This window comes from Lepus europaeus, chromosome 3 (assembly GCF_033115175.1).
Source record: "Lepus europaeus isolate LE1 chromosome 3, mLepTim1.pri, whole genome shotgun sequence".
NCBI lineage: Eukaryota > Metazoa > Chordata > Mammalia > Lagomorpha > Leporidae > Lepus > Lepus europaeus.
In genome coordinates this window covers 56,254,113-56,281,493 of record NC_084829.1, presented here as the reverse complement: position 1 = coordinate 56,281,493, position 27,381 = coordinate 56,254,113, and the positions used below count along the sequence as shown (strand labels likewise).

General features: G+C 37.2%; 1 protein-coding gene across 1 annotated transcript in view; it reads left to right on the top strand.

Annotated features, from left to right (window-relative positions):
- BMP5 (bone morphogenetic protein 5) overlaps positions 1-27,381 on the top strand; it is a 126,055-nt gene that overhangs the window by 55,125 nt on the left and 43,549 nt on the right. Inside the window, exons 2-3 of the mRNA XM_062186297.1 lie at positions 7,596-7,788; positions 24,546-24,694. Coding sequence (XP_062042281.1) covers positions 7,596-7,788; positions 24,546-24,694 — 342 coding nt within the window. The remainder of the gene's footprint in view (positions 1-7,595; positions 7,789-24,545; positions 24,695-27,381) is intronic.

Genomic DNA, 27,381 nt, shown 5'->3' with positions numbered 1-27,381 from the left:
TGGAATGCTGGCACTTCAAGCCAGGGCGTTAACCCACTGTGCCACAGCACCGGCTCCAAGATTGAGTTTCTAAGATCAATCTAATTCACAATAGCTACAAAAAAATGAAATACCTCAGAATAAATTTAACCAAGGATGTCAAAGCTCTCTACAAGGAGAATTAGAAAACATTTAAAAAAGAAATAGAAGAAGATACAAAAAAATGGAAAAATCTTCCATACTCATGGATTGGAAGAATCAATATCATCCAATATGTCCATTCTTTCAGAAGCAATTTACAGATTCATTGAGATACCAATCAAAATACCAAAGACATTATTCTCAGAGATAGAAAAAAAACGATGCTGAAATTCATATGGAGGTGCTGGAGACCTGTAATTGCTAAAGCAATCTTATAAAAAAAAAATGCCAGAGGCATCACAATGCCAGATTTCAAGACAAACTACAGGGCAGTCATAATCAAAACAGCCTGGTACTGGTACAAATACAGATGGATAGAGCAATGGAACAAAATAGAAATGACAGAAATCATTCCAAACAGCTACAGCCAACTTATATTTGACCAAGTAGCTAAAACCAATTCCTGGAGCAAGGAATCTCTTCAACAAATGGTGCTGGGAAAACTGGATTTCCACATGCAGAAGAATGAAGCAAGACCCCTACCTTACACCTTACACAAATATCCACTCAGCATGGATTAAAGATCTAAATCTACAACCTGAAACTATCAAATTATTAGAAAACATTGGGGAAACCTTGCAAGACATTGGCACAGGCAAAGAATTCTTGGAAAAGACCCCAGAGGCACAGGCAGCAAAACTAAAATTAACAAATGGGATTACGTCAAATTGGGAAGTTTCTGTATGGCAAAAGAAACATTCAGGAAAGTGAAGAGGCAGCCGACAGAATGGGAGAAATTATTTGCCAACTATGCAACTGATAAAGGATTAATAACCAGTATATACCAATAGATTAAGAAACTCTACAACAACAAAACAAACCAGTCTAAGAGATGGGCAAAGAACTTAAACAAACATTTTTCAAAAGAGGAAATCCAAATGGCCAACACACATAGGAAAAAATGCACAGAATCACTACCTGTAAGAGAAATGCAAATCAAAACCACAATGAGGTTTCTTCTCACCCCAGTTAGAATGGCCCTCATACAAGAATCAACAATCAACAAATGTGGGCAAGGGTGTAGGGAAAAAGGTACCCTAATGCACTGATGGTGAGAATGTAAACTGGGAAAGCCACTATTGAAGACAGTATAGAGATACTTCAAAAATCTGAATATAGACCTGCCATATGACCCAGCCATGCCACTCCTAGGAATTTACCCAAGGGAAATGAAATCAGCAAACAAAAGAGTTATCCACAACTCCATGTTTATTGCAGCTCAGTTCACAACAGCTAAGACATGGAATCAACCTAAATGCCTATCAACTGAGGACTGGATAAAGAAATTATGGGATATGTACAGTATGGACTATGGGGTTTGTACAGTATGGATATGTACAGTATAATGGAAAAACATGAAATGTGGTCATTTGCAACAAAATGCATGAATCTGGAAAACATCATACTTAGTTAAATATGCCAGTCCCAAAGGGACAAGAATCATTTGTTATCCCTGATCTGTAAGAACTAACAGAGAACCTTTAATGAAATCTGTAGAAGAGAAATTGACACTTCGGGATGGGGTGACTTGGGCTACTCCTGTCTTGACTGTCGAGGAACAGTTTCATTTTTTTTTTTTTTTGTTTTCTTTCTTCATACTGTTTGTTGAACTCTTAACATAGTTAAGTACTTAATTATATGTGTATAAAGTCAATTGAGGATGGATCTCAATAAAAAATAAGGGTGGGAATAAGAGAGGGAGGAGGAAGTTTGTAACTGTAAAGCTGTATAGTTCTGCATACATTCCTATGGACTTACTTCTATGGATAGAGTTTAAAAACTTGTCATGGGACTCCAAATCCCATTAAGCTTGGTGGTAAAAATGCCATCTTAATTGTTAAAGTGATCATGTTAAGTGTTAAAGTGAACATATAGATAGGGTTAAATGTTAAAGTGATCATATACATAGGATCAAGTGTCCAGTAATAATAATAGATAGAATTAAAAGGGAGAGAATGTTCCAATATGGGAAGTAGTCCACACAGCAGGTTCCTAGAATGACAATTGCCATAAGTAACAACACTCTTACCTCTGAATCAGCCCTTAAGTCTGGTCTGGTTGAAAATCCCATAAGAGCATTTCAGGCATAGAAAGCCAAGACACTGTGGCAAAAAATGTTCTACATTAAGGATCTTTGAGTGAAACCCCAGCAGAAAGAAGTGGCCATCAATGAAGGATGTAATTTTCTCTAAAGTGAGAAGAGAACTTCCACTTTGCTTATGGCCTTGTCTAAATTCTGACAGAGATTGTGAACTCAGAAGGCTTCCATAGCCTTGGCAGCTCATGTCAACAGCCTCAGGTAGTCACTGACATCATACATAAGAGTGTGAATTTTTAAATTATCAACAGGTGTCACTGTGCACTAACCCCCCATGCAGTACCTCTGTGCTCAATGAGTTGTATTATGAGAGTTAACTTTAAAACTAGTTCTCAGTTTTTGTGTGTGTGTGCAAATTGTTGAAATCTTTACCTAGTATAGATTTGGCCTCTGTGTACAAAGTCAATTGAAAATGAATCTTAATGGACAATGTGACTGGGAAGAGGTGAGGGGGGAGGGGGAGGGGTGGGAGTGTAGGTGGGAGGGCAGGTAAGGTGGGAAGAATAACTATATTCCTAAAGTTATACTTATTAAATTTGTATTTCTTAAAAAATAAATAAAAATAATAAATTTTAAAACAAAACAATGCAAAAAAAAGTTTGGTGTTGCCTATTAACATACATGTTATATTAGTGATGAATGCAATCACTAATTTTTCATAGAAATGACTTTAATAAGAAAGGGAATCAATATTCAGTAAGCGAATTGTTTGCTGAAAGATTGGAGGAGATGTGATCTAGGGCATCATCTGGAAAGAAACCTGTTATCTCATAGGGGCTTCCTGGAGGGAAGGGTTCTTTGCATTCAGGAGAATGAAAGCATTGAAGAAGGATCAACTTTACCAATAAATAATTAGGCTAAAAGAACAACCAATAAACTATATCTAGAAAAACACATTTGGTGTTGTGATGATGAGACCTTGAGAACTGTTATCTTGAGCACAGGATAAAATCGTTTATTTTTCAGTTGTAACAAGCTCTGTCTCTTTGTCCATAAAACTCATGGACAAAAATAGAGCTACAAGATTTACATGAAACATGTGCCATACAAATGATACTTAAATTATTATGCCTTCAATTAATGGGGGAATGCAGCAGGATAATATAGAGTAGTAAGAGAGGGCCAGATTTTGACCCACTAATACAATCTTTCAACAATGTTTATTTATTTTTTTAAATTTTTATTTAATAAATATAAATTTCCAAAGTAAAGCTTTTGGATTACAGTGGCTTTCCCCCCAATAACCTCCCTCCCACCCGCAACCCTCCCATCTCCCGCTCCCTCTCCCATCCCATTCACATCAAGATTCATTTTCAATTATCTTTATATACAGAAGATCAATTTAGTATATACTAAGCAAAGATTTCAACAGTTTGCACCCACACAGAAACACAAAGTGTAAAGTACTGTTTGATTACTATTTATACCATTGATTCACATAGTACAACACATTAAGGACAGAGATCCTACATGAGGAGTAAATGCATAGTGACTCCTGTTGTTGATTTAACAATTGACACTTGTTTTTGGCATCAGTAATCACCTGAGGTGCTTGTCATGAGCTGCCAAGGCTATGGAAGCCTTTTGATTTTGCCAACTCTGATCTTATTTAGACAAGGTCATAGTGGAAGTTCTCTCCTCCCTTCAGAGAAAGGTACCTCCTTTTTAGAAGATTGCTCTGGAATAGTTTTCTATTATTTGATATGCTAATTACACATTGGTGATTAAACCCTTAATCACTAGCTTATTCTCCACTCCTTTGTATACTATTAGAAGACATTACTTAAATATACCAACCATTAAGTAATTCCTAAGTTCAGAAGAGTAGGCCGTCATTATGTAGGTGGTATGGATATTAAACAAAGATTTATAATCAGCTTTAAGAGACAGGCATCTGTTATAGTCTAGCTGTCATCACCCAATTTCTTTTTCTTAAGTCAGGGATATTAATATTTGCCACCTCCTTAGCAATACTCTTTGAGGTATCTGAGATTACCTTGCTGAATATTTGTGGGCATCATTAGGAGTGCAAGGCTGTATAAATACAAGTCTTATTCCATTACTCACTCCAATATGTCCCATGGAATTTATTGTTGTAATTATGATTCAAAGCATTAGGATTTGGGAATTTGAATCACTAGACAAATCTGCAATGCAACTTTTTTTTTTCTGTGTGGTATATTTAATAGAAAATTTTATTAAACTCTTTGAAAATTTGTCCCCTTAAGGGTTTACGTTAAATAGCGTGGATTAGAAAACTGAAATTTTATAATAATGGCTGAAATTCTAGCTTTCCACTTTATTACACTAACATCTCACAGGGGATTCCAGAGCAGTAGATGGCTTTATATAACATGAATTTAATACTCATCTGCATTATGCAGGTGCACACTTTAGATTGTATCCCAAGAAACTCATGTCTTAGCTATTATTTTCAAGACCATAGGTTTTTTATTATGTGTTTAAATTTCAAATATAAATGATATTGTTAATGAAAAATCATACAATGTTTATCAGATAGACTTGTGAATATTATCATTCAGAGTGGAGAGAATATATGTTTGAATGTCTGACGGGTGCTTACATCATAAAATATGGAACTCCTCAAACAGGGCTTTGGACAATGTCATCTAAGGAAATATATACACATTTTCCCAGTGAAATAATATGTATTCAGACAAAGTGGAACAGTTATTTTAAATCATTTCACATTATTTGTAAATCACTTTGTTAAGTTGCATTTCCTTTGATAATGAGCTTGAAATAAAATGTCAGCTTTTAGAACAGTATGGATATTGGACCTGTCTTACAATATTTTCGATCTGTATTAATAAACAAAAACAAAGTAATGGAGTATAAGCAGAAATCACGTGTCCTCACATATAAAGATCATAGCTTGGTAAAATGCCAAAAGCGTGGAGTCCTGTCCCTTAATATATATTCTCTGTGCCTCCTCATTTTCTTCATGTTCAAAGTAAAGATAATAGTAGGACCTATTTGTAGCTTGTCATGCAATGTAATATTCTAATATTAATAAAACAATTAAATACTTAGCATAGTGTCAGATATAAAAGTGTTATTTAAATTCTACCTGAAGATGGGCATTTCAGTTAGAGATTAAGATGCCTCTTAAGACACCTGCATCTCATAGGGGAATCCTGGCTCAGTAATGTGCACTATGAGGGGCAGAACATGATGGGTCAGGTGGATAATTCTTTGTCTCCCATGTGGGAGACACAGATTGAGTTCTTAGCCCCTCGTTTTGGCTGGTCCAGTCCCAGGTATTGTGGACATTTGGGGAGTGGACTAGCAGATTTTAGCAATTTTTTTTTCTCTCTGTCTCTTCATACGCCTTCAAAGTTAAACAAAATCATTTTAAAATGCCATCTACCATCTACTTCATTTAAATTAGTACTGTCATGTAAGAATACAACGAATTAAATTTAATTCTCTGAAACAAAAAATGTGCGTAGTTTTGATATGTATATATGCATCCAAAGTTATTTTATATCCAGTGAGCAAGAATTTTCTGCCTTTACACTTCTCCTTTCCTATGGTTCAGAGTTGTAGAAAAAAAAGCAAGGTGAAGAAGAATTCAAAGCAGTCCCAGTAGAAATTTAGAGAGAGAGATTTAAATTATTAAAAAAATACATCCTAAAATTGGGTAAATCATCCTTATTTAGGGGACGTCTACCAATGATTCCTCTGGAAACAGACCTCTCTTAGGACCAGTTGATAATATTTTAACAAAAGAAACCTTCATTAATCATGTGAGGTAGTGCTATTTTGAATCACATAGTCACCCTTGCCAAGCTTGACTTTGGATGGGGTAAAAATGCTTCCAGGTGTGGTTTACATTTTTCTGTATGGTGGTTTACATGTCTGACACGTTTCTTGATCTCCTAAACAACCCTCTACTGCTCAGGGGGTGATAAACCAGAGAAAATTTTGGAGGATGAGGACAAGGGATTGTGGATTCCTGTGTCATGAGCGCATCTCAGACACAGCACACTTTTGGCTCTGGAGCACAATCGAGTAGCCTTGGCTTTCCCTTGGTTGGCCATGATTCTCATTGTCAATCTGAACCCTTCCTCTAGCCTAGGATCTCAAGCTTTATATATTTAGAGCACTATTGACATGATTTAATTCATCTTCTAAGGATATTTTTGAGTTCTAAACCAATTTTTGAATCTTGTGAGTCCATTTATACCACTTGCACATTTTTCTCATCTTGGACCAAAATATTAGTAATGCAACATGCCATCAGTAATTATGCAGCTCTGCATACATTGCCTCCCTCATAGTATGTTCTTTTTAAAATACTATGCTATATTATCCTAGATAGCTTAGATTTTGAGAAACCTGCCAATGCTGAGATACTTCTCTTCAACAAAAAACCTTGCATTTCTGTAAATAAGGTGTTTGTAGAGGCAGTTCATTAAGAAAATTTTGGATATCCAATAGAAACAGAGTGTTTCAGACAATACATCATTGTACAAAGCCAGATTATATAATAATATGCCTGATTTTTGGTCCTAAATTTGAAACACTTTATAATATTCCCAATGAGAAAGAATTCTTTGACTTATTTACTAGGAAGTCAGCCAGAAGAGTAAAATGCGTTCTCTCAATTCTAAGTAAAAATAGAGGTCTTTGGGAGCTGTATGCTGCACCAGGGATTAGAATTGATAAGAATTCATGAAGCTGCCTTTTTACCTTTTTTACCTAAAAACAAAACAAAACAAAAGCCTAAATATTTCTTTTGTTGAAGAAGAAAAAAACTCTCTTAGGAAAGATATTTTTAAAATGATGTCTTATAAAAAATAATTTGTCTTATTTACTTGACCTCTGAACTACCACAAGCACAGCCTTTATGTATCTGAAATTCCTTAATCTTGCTTCCTGTTTTCCTTCCATGTCTGTGCTTAAATCCCACTACTGACTTCACCTGGAGCTCAGAAACTTTCTATCACGTCTTCCGTATTCATGTACGAAAACTGCTGTGCTCTGGTACTTGACATACACTAGTGATCACTTTACAACCCTCACTTTTCAGAATATTTTTGGATAGTCTTTCCATTCAGGACCAGGAATTTGTGTAAAACCACAGCGGTTGTGCTGCTTTTGAACCAAAGGCAGTTGGTTTGTGGAATTTCCCTTAGCTGGGAATGCAAGCGAGTCTGCGGGTTCAGTGTTTTCCCAATGTGTGTACCATCCTGCTTGTTTGTTTTCGTTTTCAAAACGGTAGAATTTATCTTTAATTTCCATATGTTATAAAGTACTAACTTTTTCCCTTCCTTTCTCTTTTATTTTTCAGTTGAAAGGGACAAGGATTTTTCTCACCAGCGAAGGCATTACAAAGAATTTCGCTTTGATCTTACTCAAATTCCTCACGGAGAAGCAGTGACAGCCGCTGAATTCCGGATATACAAGGATCGGAGCAATAATCGATTCGAGAATGAAACAATTAAGATTAGCATATATCAAATCATCAAGGAATACACAAATAGGTATCAATTTTATAGCTAACTTATTATCCTGGAAGACAGTAAAAAGTTTAGTAGCAGACCTTGGTAACCATGTGATCTATCAAATCTTGTTTTCCTTGGATGTAATGAGATTCAGGGCCAGAGAGAGATACACTGAAGTAAGAGAAATTAATCTCAAAATTACTTCTACATTGTGAGCTTTTCCCTTCTGCTGACACTGATCTGTGCACTAAACTTGGGCTTTCTCTGTGTGTTTTCTTGTGTGTTTCTCCTTTTGTAAATTTGTCTTTCATCCAGACAAACTTCCATTGAAATTTACATTTAATGTGATTTAATTCACTGGGTGTTCTGGAAGCCAGAGAACTTCTTTGCTTTTTACTGGCATCAATGGAAACTATATACATTGTTATGTGTATTTTTTATGTAAGTTGATTTGTAACAGTTTCTGACAGCTTGAATGTATTCCGTAAGAAGCTTCAAATGTTACTAAGATGAACAGTCTGAAATCATGAGTTAGGATAACCTTAGCTGATAATTAATTACTGTAAATGAGCCATCAAATATGAGTGAGAAGGGAAAACTAATGATGTTCTATGACTTTTACCTCAGTGTTGAAATTACTTGTTTAACACATCATGTAGAAGCGTAGTCATCTTTGTTGAGCAGCTCATACACACTCCCTCTCTCAGACACACAACAGGGGGCTACACATCACTGGTGGAAAAATGTTGAATCTCATGTATATGAGGGGTCCTCAAAAGATTCATGTAAAGTGGATATTATGAAAATATATGCCTAGCTTTCCACATGTTTTAAATTAAAAAATTTTACTTCCACTTTCCATGAATTTTTTGATTCCCTCACATATATGAGTTATTTAAACTCTGAAATCCTATATTGAGGTGATATTTGTCCCCCAATAACTCCCATTCATCAGATCCAGACTTTCTTTTTGTTGAAATACTATATCCTCCTCTGATAAGATAAACACTTTAAATTTTAATTTTATCTATTTTCTTTGAAAGGCAGAGGAAGGGAAAGAGAGAGAAAGAGAGAGAGAGAAAGAGAGAGAAAGAAAGAGATTACCCATCCTCTGGTTCACTCCCCAAATATTAGGTTGAGGGAGCCCAAGGCCCAGGAGCCCAGAAATCAGTGTGGTTTACCCATGTGGCTGGCAGGGACCAAGGTATTTGAGCCAACACCTGCTGCCTTGCAGAGTGCAAATCATAAGGAAACCAAATTTGAGAGCAGAGCAAAGACTCAAACCCAGGCACTCCAATGGGATATGGACATCCCAAGTGGAGTCTTAACTGCCATGCCAAATGCCTGCCTGAAAACAAGTATTTGAAAAGAACTATGCTATATTTTCTGAATCTCTCTTCTCTCCTTTCTATTTATTATTCCTGATGTTTAGATTTTTCTTTGTCTCAGAATGTGCCAGCACCCAGTGGGTGCTCCATGAAACACTAGCCCTTTTGAATTCTAAGGAAGAAATAAATAAAAAGTTTCTGCAGTCATACACATCTAAAAGTTGACCAGGTGTCTCCATCCTCCAGGAGATTCGCCATACATATCAGAATATTAAAGTTTTAGAATGACTTTGAAATAGAAGATAAAAAATTCTGCTAATTTTGTTTTATCTAGTTTTCCTTTCAAGTATTTGGGTATGAAACTTAAGGTATATAGTACTTTTATTAATTTATCTTTAATACACACAAAAGTAATGGGTATATTCTGAAGTCTAAAAATGAATGAATTATACTCAATTTAACACTAATGCCATGGTAGTTATCTATGAACTTGATAGCTGAAAACACAGGTTTTAGATAAATAGTTGAATTCTTCTTAAATATTTTGAAGAGATATAAGGATGGGATGAGATGGAACGAGAAACTACTTATTTATGAATTTACTCTACAGAAATATCAGAGATACAGACAAAAATAGAGAGTCACGTAAAAATGTTTATCACTATCATTTATAATTCACAAATTGAAAGCATTTTAAAGGCAAACAGTATAAAAAGTTACATTCTGTTTCCTAGAAGGAATATCACATAGGAAGCAAAAATTATGTTTTTGAAGAATATGTAATAACACTAGACATTGCTCAGATTGTAATGGTAATTGATCAAAAGCAGAAAATAAAATTTTATACATTATTAAACTTATTTAAAATATATTCATAGGGGGCTGGCGATGTGGCATAGCAGGTAAAGCTGCCAAATGCAATGCCGGCATCCCATATGGGCACAGGTTAGAGGCCTGGCTACTCCACTTCCAATCCAGCTCTCTGCTGTGGCCTGGAGAAACAGCAGAGGATGGCCCAAGTCCTTGGGCCCCTGCACCCATGTGGGAGATCTGGAGGAAGCTCCTGGCTCCTGACTTTGGATCGGTGTAGCTCTGAATCGGTATGCAGTGAATTTGACAATGCATACACATTTCACACATACAAGTTCACTTTCCCTAAGGTATTGCCTAAGAGTGTCTTGGGGGAGATCTTTTCATTAATTTAGACTGGCATTTTATGGCTGTATTTTATATTCAAGACATCATCTGATCTGTTAACCATATAGACTATGAATTCTTTGACAGTGTTATGTATTCAAGTTAAAGAAATGGCAGATCCATTATGTCATCTCTTTTCCCATTTGTTTATCTTAGCAAGACTTGCAACTATTAAAATTAAATATTTTATTCCTACCATCTCCCGCCTCCCCCACTCACATTTAAACGTGTGATATTTTTAAGGAGTGTTCTGAAGTTTATCCAAATCTTTATTTTTCTTGGTAAGAAGTTAACACACTTTGCATCATTTCACTTATTTAATCTTTTCATATAAGGCTGACAGCCTCAAATTCTATGGTAGAAGGCATTGCTCTTCAGTCACACCTCATATATCTGGCATTATTGGGAAATGAGGTTTCCACATGATTGAATTTTCCAGATAATTCAACAGAGTTTGGCATGCTTTTGTTGAGCGCCTACCATGTGGCAAGCACAGAGGACATAAGGCCGAATAAATAAGACCTCAAAGCTCATAGCCTGGGGCCAGGGGCTGCGGTGGGCCTGCCCCACACAGACTTTAATAACTGTAATACAATGTGCTAAGCACTATGATGTAAGTATGCACTAAGTGTTGTGGAAATACAAATGAAGGGAAAATTAATTCTTTATTTGGAGGGGCGACGGGCCTTAGGGGAAGGCTCTGAGAGGAGTTCATATTTGAGTTGAGCTTTTCAAGATGAGCAGGAACTTTCTACGGGTAAAAAGGTAGAAATATGGGAGGAAAGGAAAAATAGGAAGAGAGCAAGAGAAAGAGATTCTAAGTGAAGTGTTTCTATCTCAAAATGTTTAAATAAGATGAGTAATACTGTACAAATAAAGCGACAATGCCAGTATTATTACTGAAAAGCATAGGAGTTAGCAGTTATGACCACTCATCATGTGTCTGATGCTGTGCGAAGTGCTCCGCTTGACTTAAATTTTACACACACACACATACACACATGTGAGCATGCACATATGCACATACACAATGAAAATGTGCTATGTATAATTCAAACTTTTCCTAATGCTCCATTATGATTATAAATTTCTGTCCATTGTAAAAACATTTTAAGCTAGCCTGCTTGATGTCATTAGCCACCTTCACTCCGTGGGTATGTTTAGTTAAGCTGTCATCATCCCAGTTCACAGTCAGCTTCATATGTACATCAAATCCCTCCTCCTCCTTCTTTAAGATTGGTGTTTCTTCTGTGCACGTACTTCAGAATGTATGTTGACAATTTCCACTCAAGAAGACCTCCTGGGTTCCTGAGAGAAGCATACTAGAGCAAGACCATTGAATAGTAGATGATTTTTTCTCTAAAGTATTCATGATAGTGAGTGCATACATGTACTTTGACTTCCTTCAGTGTGTAGGGATTGCACTCTGATTAATTAGTTCTCAAGTGGGATAATTGCCCTCCAACCCCTCACCCCAAGAGACATTTGGCAATATTTGGAGGCAGTTTTAGTTGCTACAATTGGTGGAGGTCAATGGTGCTGTGTGCATGCTACTGACTGACCTCGAGTGGGTAAATGTACTGGGCTGGTTATGTGGGTAGGATGCAGTTAAATCTTCTAAAATGGAAATAACAACTCTTCCACCCAGCAAAAGATTAGCTGTTCCCCAAAGTTCAAAGACCAAGGTTAAGAAATCAAACTTTATTTGAGGATTTAAATTGTCTACATAAAAATGGGAGTTGTCTTTGTCATTAAATGGTGAATTAGTTAATTTTTCTTTGACTATTTCATATGGTGGATCCTAAGACTTGTAATAAGAGAGTGTTTAGGAACTTTTACTGCATCTATTGTACCTTTAGTGGGGGCATGAAAAGTGATTGGACTTTCTATGCAATAGTCCACATGTTGCTGTTGTTGTTCAATGAATGGACCTCCTCTTTAAATACTTGGTAGCATGTGTTTATATTTCTCTGCAAGGAAAAATATGGGATGATGTAATGCTAGGAAAAATGTTGAATATTAAAAATATTTCAGGCAATAAAAAGATTCTGCAGAGGAAAAAGTGATTGAATTTTCTTCATGAGAATTCAACTTGGTTTTCCATTTTTGCCATACTTTTCATTCAATGTTTATCCAATAGTATTATTATTTCATGAATTTTCATCTGCATTTTTTAAATGCAGTATAGAACCAGAAACTTTGAAAATTTTACTCAGCAAAATTTACAGAATTTTACAATTTCACCATTTCTTTGTGAGAAAAACAATTACTGATTGAAATCATTAATCAGTGAACAAATTCACTTTTAAAAGTTCAAGCTAAAGTTGCTTATGAGAGAAATATCTGAAATGACAAGTACAGAGAATATCATTTACTGATTTGCAATCCGTTGTTAATGTGTTTAGTATTAGTTCTACAGTTGGATTCCTTAAATGTTGTGATAGTCAAATATCCAGAAAATTACGCATACTTTTTCCTTGTGTAGCAATTACTACATTGTTATCTGACTTGATAAGCTTTGCAAAGACAAAGGGAGATAGGAGAAGGTAAAACATTTATAATAATAGAAGCTTTGGCAAAAGTGGAGATATCACTGTAGTATGGCAACTATTCCCTGTACAGCTTCTAGAACTTTCCCAAAGCTTTTCTTAGTAAGGTATAGTGCTTTATCATTAGAGGGGTGACTATACACTTGGCTAACTCTCTATGTTTAACTTATCTTTATACATGTGAAAGATACATATACACACATATACATATATGCATGCATGCATATAGTTGAAATCATAACAACCATGGGACTATTTCTCTTACATTATCTCTTAGTATTGGTTATATAAACATTTTTACTCCCTTCTGTTAAATTTATAAACAGTTTTTTCTCTAGGTGATTTTAGGGATTGGGGTTCCTTTGAGATATTCCTCAATAAATATCCCCCAAATTAAAGATAATTAATGAATTCCTGTGTCCAAAATTGACACAGATCATTAATTAATTTTACAGTAATAATTGCAAAACTTATGACCCTAATTATCCTGAAAACACAATGCATCCTACTTGTTATATACATATGTACGTAACATATATGTGTTTTGGTAAGAAAATACCAATTATAGAAATTTGTATAGCACTTTTATTTGTGTATCATTTTATCCCTGCATTAGGTTAATGAGGTAGAAATTATTTCAATTTTAGTTCAAACAACAAGAAACACAAGTTCAGAAGAGTGACTTCAAAAGGGGTAGTTTTTTTTTTTTTTTTTTTTAGATTGATTTATTTATTTGAAAGGCATAGTTACAGAGAGGCAGAGGCAGAGAGAGAGGTCCTCCATCTGGTAATTCCCTTCCCAAATGGCTGCAATGGCTGGAGCTGTGCTGATCCCAAGCCAAGGGCCAGGAGCTTCTTCCAGGTCTCCCACATGGGTGCAGGGACTCAAGGACTTGGGTCATTTTCTACTGCTTTCCCAGGCCATAGCAGAGAGCTGGATTGGAAATGGAGCAGCTGGATGGGACTCAAACCAGTGCCCCTATGGGATGCCGGCAGTTCAGGTGGCGCCTTTACCCACTATGCTACAGTGCTGGCCCCAGGTGCAGTTATTTTTTAGTAATACTAAGCAAAGCCTAAGTATAGCAAATCTTTACTGAAGTTAACCAGGTACCAACTCCATCTGTAATTATGGTTGCTGACTTCACAATGATAGACTTCTGGCATGGTTTTTTTTTTTTTTTTTTTTTTTGACAGGCAGAGTGGACAGTGAGAGAGAGACAGAGAGAAAGGTTTTCCTTTTGCCGTTGGTTCACCCTCCAATGGCCGCCGCGGTAGCGCACTGCAGCCGGCGCACCGTGCTGATCCGATGGCAGGAGCCAGGTGCTTCTCCTGGTCTCCCATTCGGGTGCAGGGCCCAAGGACTTGGGCCATCCTCCACTGCACTCCCTGGCCACAGCAGAGAGCTGGCCTGGAAGAGGGGCAACCGGGACAGGATCGGTGCCCCGACCGGGACTAGAACCCGGTGTGCTGGCGCCGCAAGGTGGAGGATTAGCCTAGTTAGCCACGGCGCCGGCCTCTGGCATGGTTCTTTAGAGGATACATGTGTCCCCCACCTTCTGCTTAGGTGATGGAAAGATATCAATGAGAAACGTGTTAATAATATTTAAAATCAAGAAAGAATATTCATTTGCCATGAGTCTGTCATTTGGTACCCTTAATAAAATACATTAAGGGAAAAATGGAGATTGAATCTAAGGACACTTCCACTTCCTATTTTTTTTTAAAGATTTTTATTTATTTATTTGAGAGGTAGAGTTACAGACAGTGAGAGAGAGAAGAGAGAGAGAGAGAGAGAGAGAGAGAGAAAGGTCTTCCTTCCGTTGTTTCACTCCCCAAATGGCTGCAATAGCTGGAGCTACGCCAATCTGAAGTCAGGAGCCAGGAGCCTCTTCCAGGTCTCCCACATGGGTGCAGGGGCCCTAGCACGTGGGCCATCCTTTACTGCTTTCCCAGGCCACAACAGAGAGCTGGACTGGAAGAGGATCAACTGGGTTAGAACTGGTGCCCATATGAGATGATGGCACTGCAGGCGGAGGATTAACCTAGTGCGCCATGGCACCAGCCCCCCACTGCCTATTACTTTAGCTAATGCTTCTTGCAAAAAAGTGATTTCATTTATAAATAAGTTTTGCTTTTGAATTCCAAGGGTAACGTTATAGAGAGGAAAATTAGCATATGGTTTTGTAGGTGTTGAATATTTTTCAGAATCATTTCTTGTTTTGAAAGTGTGGAGTTTTCTATTTTCTAAATACAAATTTAAATTCATTCTATAAATAAGTCATGTTTCATTTGCATTAGTATAAAGATCCTCTACTTGATTCTGTTTTAAAAATCTCCCCCAAATCCACAGTATTTCTCCTTCCTATCTTTTCACCAAATTCACTTTTTTAGGTCCTCATTTTATCACCCCTCAATTCATTACCATTTGGTTTCTATAAATCTAATTAGTAGACCATCCACCAACAGCCTCCTTACTACCAGATCTTATGGACACTTTTTCTTTCTCCTGTCCTCAGTCTTTGATACTGCTAAATACTTCATATTTAATATGTGAAGTATCCCAGCTAGGGAAATATATTCGTTTTCTAGGGCTGTTATAACAATTAAACTTGGACAGTTTACTACGGCAGAAATGTATTCTGGGGGGCAGAAGTTCAAAGTCAAGATGTTGGATGGGCCATGCACCCTCCAAAACCTCTGGATGAGGCAGCAGATCCGTCACCATGTATGCGAGCAGGAGGATTGCCTAGGGATCTACTAGTCTTCCAATCACAAACTTTGCTGCTGATTCCTTTGCACTATCCAACTCCTGTGCAAATTCCCTGATGGTTAACCTTAACACAGAACCAAAGAAGGGGTTTCAGGGATTGGTATTTCCAGTTTAGCTAAAAACACAAAGCCACAATTGTTCACCCTTATCAATTTGGCATCAAATGACACTGTTTATAACCATTTATAACTTCCAAAAATACAACAACAAATCACCCTTCTGCTTACAAATCCATCTCTGGTCTGGATATTGTTCATTCCTTTTCTTTTCTTTTTAAAATTAATTTACTTCTTTGAAAGTCAGAGTTAGAGAGAGAGAGAGAGAGAGAGAGAGAGAGAGATATTAAATCCACGGGCCCATCCCCAGATGGCTGCAATGGCCAGGGCAGGACCAGGTTGAATACAGGAGACAGCAGCTTCATCCTGGTCTCCCTTGTAGGTGACAAGGGCCCAAACACTCTAGCCATTGTCTACTACTTTTCCCTGGCCAGTAGCAGGGAGTGGATGGGGAGTGGAGCAACTGGGACACAAATTGGAGTTCATATGGGATGCCAGTGTTGCAAGTGGTGGATTTATCTGCTAACTCACAATGCTGGCCCCTGGTTCATTCCTCTTCTAGCTGAATCATATTCCATCTTTGATCCACTGTAACTGAAATACAATTTTATCAACTCTCAAAGCTGCTTATTCCAAATGGGAAGTAGATAGGGAAGAGGAAGGTACAGAGATAACTGGTTAATGTGTACACAAATACATGAATATAAAAATAATAAAGAAGCATTATATTACCATCCAATACTCATTTTTGCAACTGGTCACATGGTTATAGCTAGCATTTGTAATTTTCTTCTTGAATATAGAATTTGTTAGTTTTATGTTTTTAAATATAGTTTTCCAATACACAATCTTGGGTTTAGCAAGGGCCATGGCTAGTCATTTCTCCTTACCTGGGAAGGTTAAAAAAAATTCATTCTTGAAGTGTTTGGATAATTTTCAGTAATGCCTTTATTGAGCTGTAGATTTTCCATGGACTTTTGTCATAAGACCAGTGAGTACTTAGAGATGTTCCATGTGATCTATAGTATTCCATGCATACTCTTAATTACTCATATTGTGGTAATATCAATTCAATTTCTTCTAATATTTAGGATCCTTCATCCTGTATGATACAAAATGGCCATGTGGCTGTTTCAAGTTCCATTTTACTATGACCATATGTCCCAGCATTGGACCATTGAGAACTAAGAGTTCCGGACCAATAGAATGCAATGTTTTGAGTGTCCAAAGCAACATTTGTATTAGTTGGATCAGATAGTACGTGAGAGGAGTCACTCCTATTATTTATACCTCTTAATTTTCAGACTCTTGAGACATCAGGCTATGCCAGAAACAGCCATACTGTTATATATAAACAAACTATATAGTTTGCTGATTCGGAGCACATCAAACCTTCTGAATGATATTAGCCCTTCTTGTAAGATATTGTTACCCAACTGATCACATAAATGAATCTTCAAAAGGCCACTCCACTGTCCTACAAGTGAATTTCACTGGCATGAGCCATTCTGCACTTCATTTGTTATAAAATGAATTTTTTCATCAGTGTTGTGTGGAATTCCATGAATAAGTGAATAAGGCAGTCTATAATTTCATGGATGTTGATTTCTGGAGGAGAATCATGTGCAGATAAAGTGAGATCATATTTAGGGAGTTCAAAGTACTATCCTATTAATTTAGTAATTGGTCTGATAAAATCAACCAAACACAAAATGGCTTCTGCTTGGGAAAGCACCCTGGGGAATGCTTCTGTGAGGATTAATTGAAGACAATAATTACGTAACTGTTTATGGAACTAAGCAATCTATGCAAGTTGTTGCTCAGCATTTGATGTTGGATCTAAAAACCACAGGGCAGACTGTTGGGAAAATGGATGTGAGTTTTAGGAAACAAGGACAAAGCAGAGGCTTTAACGATAATGTGGAACCTCTGAGGACAAATTGGAACCTACTTTCAAACCTCCAACTTCAGTGATACAGGTATTTCCATTCTCTTAGAGGTGCCCACATTTCTTGTCTTGGATTCATAGGAATTAAATCAGAAGAACTAGTGGGATGGTAAGGAGCTGCAGTCCTTTCTGCTGGTTCACACTGGGAAAGCACTATGCCTAAGCATCAGATTAGGTACAGCTGTCTTCCAAGTACAAATCAGCCTACTGCTTACTGCCATCTTCAAAATGTTGCCTGAATTTCTTTTGTAGTCAACCCTAATACAGAATCAGTAGAGAGCAATTCCAGCTTTGTTTTACTCATGTAGCTTAAAACCATTATAGAGAGTGAATATAATGTTATCTGGAAGAGTGAATGAATGAATGAAGAGTTGGATGGATTTGTGGAATGACTCAGGGCACTTTGGCTCCATTTATAGCCATGTTGTTTCAGGCTAGGGGTTCAGTTAAACTTTTAGTGCTCCAATCCAAAAACCAATGATTTTTTTTTGGGATAAGAAAAGCAATTAAGATATAGTTTGGGACTAAAGGGAGCTGTTATTTTATGAGAGAAAGCTTTCTGAAAATGGAATATGGAAACCTGGCTGAGTGACCATGGAAATCATATGGTTTTCCTTTAAATTTTCTTAGGGATAAACGGTTTGGCAAAGTAACTCATGTCCCAGTTAGTTTTAAGACTCTGTGAGTTAAGAATAATCTCCACAAAGTTCAGGGAAAATGCTTATTGTAAAAAAATTATGAATGAATTTTTAACATCTTTTTTGCACCAAAATAAACTCATCTTTATATATATATATATATATATATATAGGTTTATTTATGTATTTGAAAGGCAGAGCTACAGAGAGGCAGAGGCGGGGTGGGGGTAAGGTCTTCCATCTGCTTGTACACTACCCAGATGGCCACATCTGAAGCCAGGTTCCAGGAGCTTCCTCTTGGTCTCCCAAACAGGTGCAGAGGCCCAACATCTTGGACCATCCTCTACTGCTTTCCTAGGCCATAGCAGAGACTTAGATCAGAAGTGGAGCAGCCGGAACTCAAACACCCATATGGGATGCCGGCAAGGCAGGTGGCGGCTTTACCCACTACACTACAGCGCTGGCCCCTAAACTCATCTTTTAATTCTCTATTCCCACAAGTTTTAGAAATAATCACAGATTTTGGACACTGTCAGAAGCAAAAGTCTAGATCAGCTGACTTCAGATAAGACCTTCTAGATCATGTATTTTTTGTTTTTTTATGAGACTACCCCATTTCCTCAGAAAAATATGAAATGTAGAGAGTGGACATTTCAAAATCTATGCTATGTGTATAATGTGCTACTAGGCATGTTTGCATTGCTTTTGTGCTTGAGAACATAAGGAGAACATAAGGAGAACACATTATTATAATAATTTAAAAATGACATCCCCTTGCTCAATTAAAAGATCAAACAAATTAGAGGAGGAAATTGAATATTTATGAACTTGGATTTGTAAATATATATGGTGTCCACTCATATGTGATGAATGCACATAAAATCATCAAATTGTAATAATTTATAAATATAACTGTGTGTGCATATTTTAAATCACATTATATAAGAAGACTCATACAAAATGACTCATACTTCAAACAGTTCATGGAAATTGAAGTTCAAATACAAGTTTATTTTGGTTCAAAATGCTTTTGAAACCCATGTATAATGCTTTTAAGATTTATCTATTCAAAAGGCAAAGTCACAGGGAGAGAGAGAGAGAGAGAGAGAGAGAGAGAGAGACTGACAGATCTTCCAACAGCTTGTTTACTTCCCAAATGCCCTCAACACTGGGGCTGGGACAGGTCAATGCCAAGAGTCAGGAACTCCATCCAGGTCTTTCCTGTGAGTAGCAGGCATTCAACTACTTGGCCCATAATCTTCTGCCTCCCAGGTGGATTAGCAGGAAGCTGAATTGGAAACAGAGGCAAAAGTTTATCCCAAACATTTTGGTATAGGATGCATGTATCCCTACTGCATTACAATGTCTCTTCCTATGCACAGCTTTTTTCATAACATATACCTTTCATGAAAATTTGAAATACCTTAATATGGTCATTCCTTTTTTTCTCTCTCAAAATGTACAGGTAACAACTTTGTTCAAACTTATCTCAAGCATCCTAGACCTTATGTCTTTGTTACTGTAGACACAACTTTGACTCATATGGCAGGATTAAAAAGTTATGGTCTTCAGATTCATCTAAGTTGTTTGAAATATTTGAAAAAATCGCATTTGTAAAGTCTGTGTATTATTCTGTCCCTGGAAATAGTGTTTTTAGAGCACAAGTACTTACAGGTTATGCTCTTGTTTGTTTTTAAGCATTTATTTAGATGGATAATTGGTATATACACAACGCATTCTTTGACTCTATGCTTATACAAGTGACCTTCAACAGAGTGACTTAAAATAATGGTGAAACGGGTTTTTGAGACAACATTCCAGGAAGAATTAATAAATTCCTTTGTGTCTCTAACTCCCTTTTCTGCCTCTCTATCTATTCTACATTTTTGAAAATTATTTATTTTTATTTGGGAGAGAGAGAAACACAGGTGGATAGTATATCTGCTAGTTCATTCCCTAGTGTCCTACAACATCCAGGGCTGGGTCAGACTCAATCCAAGCCTCACATAGGTGGCAGGGAACCAACTACTTGAGCCATCACCTGCTGCTTCCCAGGGGGCACATTTGTAGGAAGCTGGAATTGGAAGTGGAACTGGGACTTCGACCCAGGTGCTCTGATACAGGATACAGGTGTTCTAATCAGCATGTTCACTGCAGCACCCATCACCTGTTTTTCCTCTTGTTTCTTACAATTAATTCTATCAGTTATCTAGGAGAATCTCAAATTAATATTCATTGACCACCATTTGAATGTAATGTGCCTCCTAAACAATACTTTCCTAAACTTAATAGATCAACATTAATCAACTTAAAGACATCTAGATTTTGGCAGATCATGTAATGTTTCAACTACAATTTGTCCCTTTATCTGTATTTCTGTCTATTGGTTATCTATCTCACCTAGCATTACATTTGCTCTTGAAAAAACCTTTAGAGACAAAGATTACCACACCACTTGTTACACATAAGGTAACTGAGTTCAAGGGATTCTTTATCTGTTCAAACTCTGTCTGATACCCAAATCTTTTTAATATCATTACTTACTATTGATATGGAAGATTTGTTGTCATGTTTTGAGACATACAACTTCAACATTTTGATTTTGCCACTTTGTGTTTTTGATGAGTTATAAGGTTGGTGGTAACTCAAAATGCTGAATTTTGGCTCCTGCTGCTCAAATCTGAAGCCAGGAGCCAAGAGCTTCCTTTGGATCTTCCCACATGGGTACAGGGGCCAAGGACTTGGGCCGTCTTCTATTGCTATACCAGGCTATAGCAGAGAGCTAGATCAGAATTGAAACAGCTGGGACTTGAACCAGCACCCATATGGGATGCTAGCACTGCAGGTGGTGGCTTTACATGATATGCCAGAGCACTGGCCCCCCAAATGGTTGTTCCTGAAATTTTTTTAACATTGATTAGTGCCATAAATATCAATAAACACAAATTATTTGCAACTAGGATTATTCTTGTCTTTTATTTTTTGTTTGTTTCTTTAAAAATTTTATTTCAAAGACAGAGTTACAAAGAAGAGAAGAGAAGAGAGACACAGAGAGAAAGAGATCATCTATCCTCTGTTTCACTCCCCAAATGGCTGTAACAGCCAGAACTGGGCCAGACTGAAGTCAGGAGCCCTGAGCTTCTTCCAGGTCTCCCACATGGGTGCAGGGGCCCAAGCAACTAGGCCATCCTCCACTGTTTTTCCACACTCATTAACCTGGAGTTAGATCAGAAGTGGAGCAGCCGGGTCTTGAAATGGCACCCATATGGGATGCTAGTGTCTCAGGCTGAGGCTTAACTCACTATGCCACAACACTGGCCCCTATTCTTGCCTTTTAAAAACTATTTTTCAAATAGTGTTATGGTTTAATTGTGTTTGCCTCCTCTCAAATTTGTATGTATAGATATATAGGAATAAGAAATCCATGTACAAAACATGGGAAAAAGGCTAGGAAAAAATTTCAGAAGGAATCAACCCTGATGACACCTTGATATTGAGCTTCTAGGCACCAGAACCATGAGATAATGCATTTCTGTTCTTTAAGAGCACCCAGTTGGGGGTATTTTGTTACAGTAGACTAAGGAAACTAACACACATACCATCAACAAATATTTGCTCATATACATCTGTGTCAGTGGATCCTATTTTTCTTTTTTTATAAAAATTTATTTTATTTATTTGAAAGTCTAAGAGACTTTCAGAGAGAAAAGGAGAGGCAGAGAGAGAGAGAGAGAGAGAGAGAGAGAGAGAGAGACAGGTTTTCCATCCATTGTTTCACTCCCTAATTGGCCGCAATGGCTGGAGCTGCGCCAATCCAAAGCCAGGATACAGGAGCTTCTTCCAGGTGGGCATGGGTACAGGGGCCCAAACACTTGGGCCATCTTGTACTGCTTTGCCAGGCCACAGCAGAGAGCTGGATAGGAAGTGGAGCAACTGGGTCCCGAACTGGCGCCAATATGGGATGCCAGCACTGCGAGTGGCAGCTTTACCCGCTATGCCACGAAGCTGGCCCGATCTTATTTTTCTTGATAGAAAAAATACCTTTAGTTATGATTTCACTATTGCAATTGTACAAAATGAAAGGTAATTATAATTTGCAATGATTTCTACTACAAATAAACATATTTTCTATATATTTGCTCCCCACTGCAATTTTTAAAATATATTAATATTTATGTTTTTATCTTATTAGCTATTATAAGACTTTCTTTAAAATGTCAAGTAAAAAATGTGAGACAGGAGAATTTTAACAAGAGTATTTTAAATTATTCATCGGAAATACTTAGATATTTTACCGTTTCCAGTGATATAAGTGCCATACTTCAGTGGAGAAATTTTATACTTCCCAAGGAATCACATCTAATTTTATACAAAATGTATTGATATTTTTTATTCTTGAGATACTGTTATAGGGGGCTGCTTTGCAGTGTAGCTTTTAAGCCAACACCTGCAATGCCCACATCCAACAACAGAGCACTGTTTGGTGCCCTGCCTGCTCTGCTTCTGATCCAGCTACCTGCTAGTGTGCCTGGAAGGCAGCACAAGATGGTCCAAGTACTTGGGTTCCTGCCACACATGTGGGAAACACAGACGGAGTTCCTGGCTTCTGGCTTAGGACTGGCCCAGTAGCAACCATTGCAGCCATTTGGGGAGTGAAGCAGCAGATGGAATATGTCTGACTCTCCCCCTTTCTTTCTCTGTGACTGTATTTTAAGTAAATAAATCAATCTTTTTTTAAAGATACTGCTACAGAAGTAGCTACATGTGTTAAGATTACAAAATTATTTTCATTTTGTTTTCTAGTAATAGACTTGATTTGCCCAAAGTATATTTTGTTGCTTTGTTGTGTATAGGTAAAGTAGAAGAGCTGCCTCTATAAAGATAGAGAGAGAGAGAGATTTAAAGAAATTGTTAGTCAAAATAAAATAGCTTTTGTCCAAGAACAAGAAACAGTGATGCTTAGAATATCAGTTGAGTCTCCTAAATTTTGGGAAGTGAACTAGGGATACAGACTTTTTAGACTAAACTGCCTCCTAGCTTTATATCCAGTGAATTGGGATTTGTATTATTGAAATTCAGATATTTTGGACTTACATGACTTATTTTTTTGAAGATTTATTCATTTATTTGAAAGTCAGAGTTACACACAGAGAGAAGGAGAGGCAGAAAAAGAGAGGTAGAGAAAGGTCTTCCATCTGCTGGTTCACTCCCCAGTTGTTTACATCTGCCAGAGCTGTGCCTATCCAAAGCCAGGAGCCAGGAGCTTCCTCCAGGTCTTCTCACATGGGTGCAGGTGCCCAAGGACATGGGCCATCTTTTACTGCTTTCCCAGGCCGTAGGAGAGAGCTGGATCAGAAGTGGAGCAGATGGGACTCAAATCTGCGCCCATATGGGATGCTGGCACTGCAGGCAGAGGCTTTACTAGCTACTCCACAGTGCTGGCACCATACATGAGTTCTTTGGATGATAATTCTTCTAAACATATTCCTTGAAACTGGAGCCATTTCCTTCATAGACATGCTGGAAAGGTTTCAGCCTTGACTTTGTGTCCTTTCTTTTTTCTGAAAAGATATCATAATTGAAAATTAATAGAACACATTGTGTAAGAGACTACTGAAAAATAGTTAATTCTTCTTTAAATTTACCTCTTTGTTCTTTTTTTGGCTTTCCAGATGTTTATTAATATCATGCCAAAAGTGCTGCCATAGACTTTACAGAGTTAATTAGGACTAGGACATTTTTGTCACATTGCAAATGAAAACAAACTTGAACACTACATAGCACGTGAGCGTTTCCTAAGCGAGGGGATGACTCCTCTCCTGATTAAATCATGAATAGTGTGATTAAGTTAATTCCAAAATTATCATTTTGGAGATATTTTCCAAATATCTCAAAACTTTAAGGATAATCTATCCTGCATAGGATTTGGCTTATTTGGTAGGTTTTCCAAATGAAGGGAAAGTGGAAGAATTCTGATTAACATTCTGTCCCAGTATGACTATAATGTGGGTTTCAGGGAACATTGATATCAGGGACCAAATTAGGACCAGTAAGTAGGTTTGTAAAGGCCAGTGAAAAGCAGGAAAATGGAAATTAGTTTCAGATATTACTAATTTGCTCCAGGTTTCTGCTGGGAGCCCAGCAATAGGGTTCTGTATCTTATTACTCATCACTTGAGTCACTTGTTCCCCCTTGTTCTTTAATTAACTCCTGTTATTTTAAAGAGTGCTTTTGGAATGTTTTCACTTAAGGATAGGAAATGATGATCTCCATTTAGACCTTTAACTTGTTTTGGTTCTCTTTCTCCTTAGAGATGCAGATTTGTTCCTGTTAGACACAAGAAAGGCCCAAGCTTTAGATGTGGGTTGGCTTGTCTTTGATATCACTGTGACCAGCAATCATTGGGTGATTAATCCACAGAACAATCTGGGCTTACAGCTCTGTGCTGAAACAGGGGATGGTAAGTGCTGTGTTTCATATGATTTTTTTTAATTTTTGGTAGTGCTTATTTTGACACATTGACAGTTACTGTTTTAATGTGATCTGACAATGTATGTTTTATAATTATGATATACCAGATAGCACATTTCTTGGGTTAGATAGGATATTGTAGTATATTAATAAGTAAGTTGATTTATGAACACATTTATCCATAACACATTTAGTGTCAGGCTATGGGGTTGGATAAAGAAGTAAATACTGTTCTTGCAAGAAAATTTTAGTCTAGTGTTGAAGACCTGTATGTAAACAAGTAGCACTTGTGTAATATAATGAAATAGTGCTATACACAAAGTGTAATGCAATGGTCTTGATGGGGTTAAGATTACATAACTATATAATCTGCAAAAGTTTATAGAACTGTAAGTCAAAGAAGAATATTACTGTATATAATTTTTATCCAATAAACTAATAGATGACAAATATGTGTCCAAAAAAAGGTGATATAGAAAGAAAAGAGCTACCAGCAACATAAGAAGGGAGAGAGGGTGGATATAAAACAAGAGCCATGAAAAATTTCAGAATTTAAATCAAGTTAGATCTGAACATTAGAAATATCAGGACAAAGACAACTGCATCTGAGTTACTTGTGGGAGGGTCTGTGGGAAATCTTCAGTTTTAAGAAACTCCAGAAATGATTCTAATTCTTGTGGTAAAAAATTCTTTGAGCACATAGTACAGGTTGTGGACTTGGCTAGATGCTGTAGATGCAGCGCTGACCAGATGCAAAGATGGCTTCATGAGACTAGCCGTTAAGGGAGGCATGGGATAGTAATCACGCAATGATGTTCATAAAGGTATGTCACTACACATTGAGGAGAGTCGAATGAACTTGTGAATATAGAAAAGCATAGATTGGAGTGCCAACTTGAAAGTTAAGGTCTGATTGCAGGGGCTGGCGCTGTGGGATAGTAGGCTAAGCCTCTGCCTGTGACGTCAGCATGTGGGTGCCAGTTCGTGTCCTAGCTGCTCCACTTCTGATCCGGCTTCCTGCTAATGGCCTGGGAAAGCAGTGAAAGATGACCCAAGTGTTTGGCCCCTGCACCACATGGGAAGCCTGGAAGAAGCTCCCATCTTCTGGCTTTGGCTCAGCTCTGGCTGTTACAGCCATTGGGGGAGTGAAACTGCGAATGGATGACACTTAACTCTCCACCTCTCCCTTTCTCTGCCTGTTACTCTACCTCTTAAATAAATAAAATCTTTTTAAAAAAGATATGTTGTGGAAGAAGTGGAGGTTAGGGGGAAGACACTTTAGACAAATGTAATAGAGAGGCTCTAGCACACTTAATGAAAAGCCCAGGGAATTCAAGGTTACTTTTTTCAGAATTGTGTCATCCTTTAGTCACCCAGAGTCCAAGTATTCTGAATTCAAATCTAGATTTCCCAATAATTTCACATTGTATTTGTCATGGTAGGAAGAAAGAACATTACTTTATGGTGTGTTACCTGGATTCATAATTTGCAAATATTTAGAAATACAACATGTGGATCTTTACTGTGCTTTAATTATGCCGTACGAATGCCAAAGCAAGGTCCAGGGAGAGTGATTTTTTAAGAGAACACACCTGAAGTTTCACTCCCTTTAGTTTTCCACATAATTAGGCAAGAGAAGCATTACCCCATAGAATCTATCTCATTCATTCCTCCTCTCTGTGTTAAGTAAAGCCTTGCTTCATAAATTATGGAGGTAAGTACAAGTTGGGTCTGCTTTTGGCCTCTGAAGGAGATTCATTGTCATTGCTATATTCATGGTGGCTTTAAAAAAATGTGTAAACAGCTTCACAGCATACAGATAATGTCATCACCATCATTGTGACTGCAAGGATTGTGTATACAGTATGGAATAGACACATTCAATGTATATTATTGAGTTACATATTTGGAACAGACACAAATAATATATATTATAGACTTGTCTACAGGAAGATTCAACAGTCTCAAATATCAATCTAGAAAAAGAGAATTCCATTGAAATTGTTATAGGCAGAGTTTCAGATTGTCCCTGCACTCCTAAATCCAGAGTTTCCATAGATTTTAATTACAGTGCTGGATTTTTGAATTTTTTTTATAAACAATTAAAGTGCTTTGGATTATAGGTTATTTTCTAATTATGGCTTTGAGATTATTGTTAAGGATCCTCAAAGTTCAAGCATCGTAAGTGCAGGCTGAGAAAGGCACATATTTAAATAATCTTCTAAGAATTCTAACAATGTTAAACTACTGTACATTTATGGTCAGAAATGTGACTGGGAAATCAGCACTGGGTCGGGGGGTTGGGGGGAGGTGAGCCACTCATTTCTTCCCTGGTATGTGGTCCAAACAAGAAAAATTAAATTAGTGGTATGTGCTTCTTCTAGTCTTCTCCTTGGGGATCTGCTTCAAATGTCTAACTAAACAAATCAAGATCTATGAAATATGATCAGCCAGTGTCCTTTGAATTTCTGTTCTCTTCCCACCCCACATGAATTTTCTAAAGTTTCTCTCTTTTTTGTGCTTATTCTATTCTTCATTCAACATTTATGTAATTTAACTTCTATCTTACTTTCAACTTATCTTTCTCTAAAAACTACTCTATATTTGCATTTTCCCTTTATCTGCTTTATTTCTCTTTTATTTGATGAGATTATTTGTGCTTTGTTGAGCCTAAAC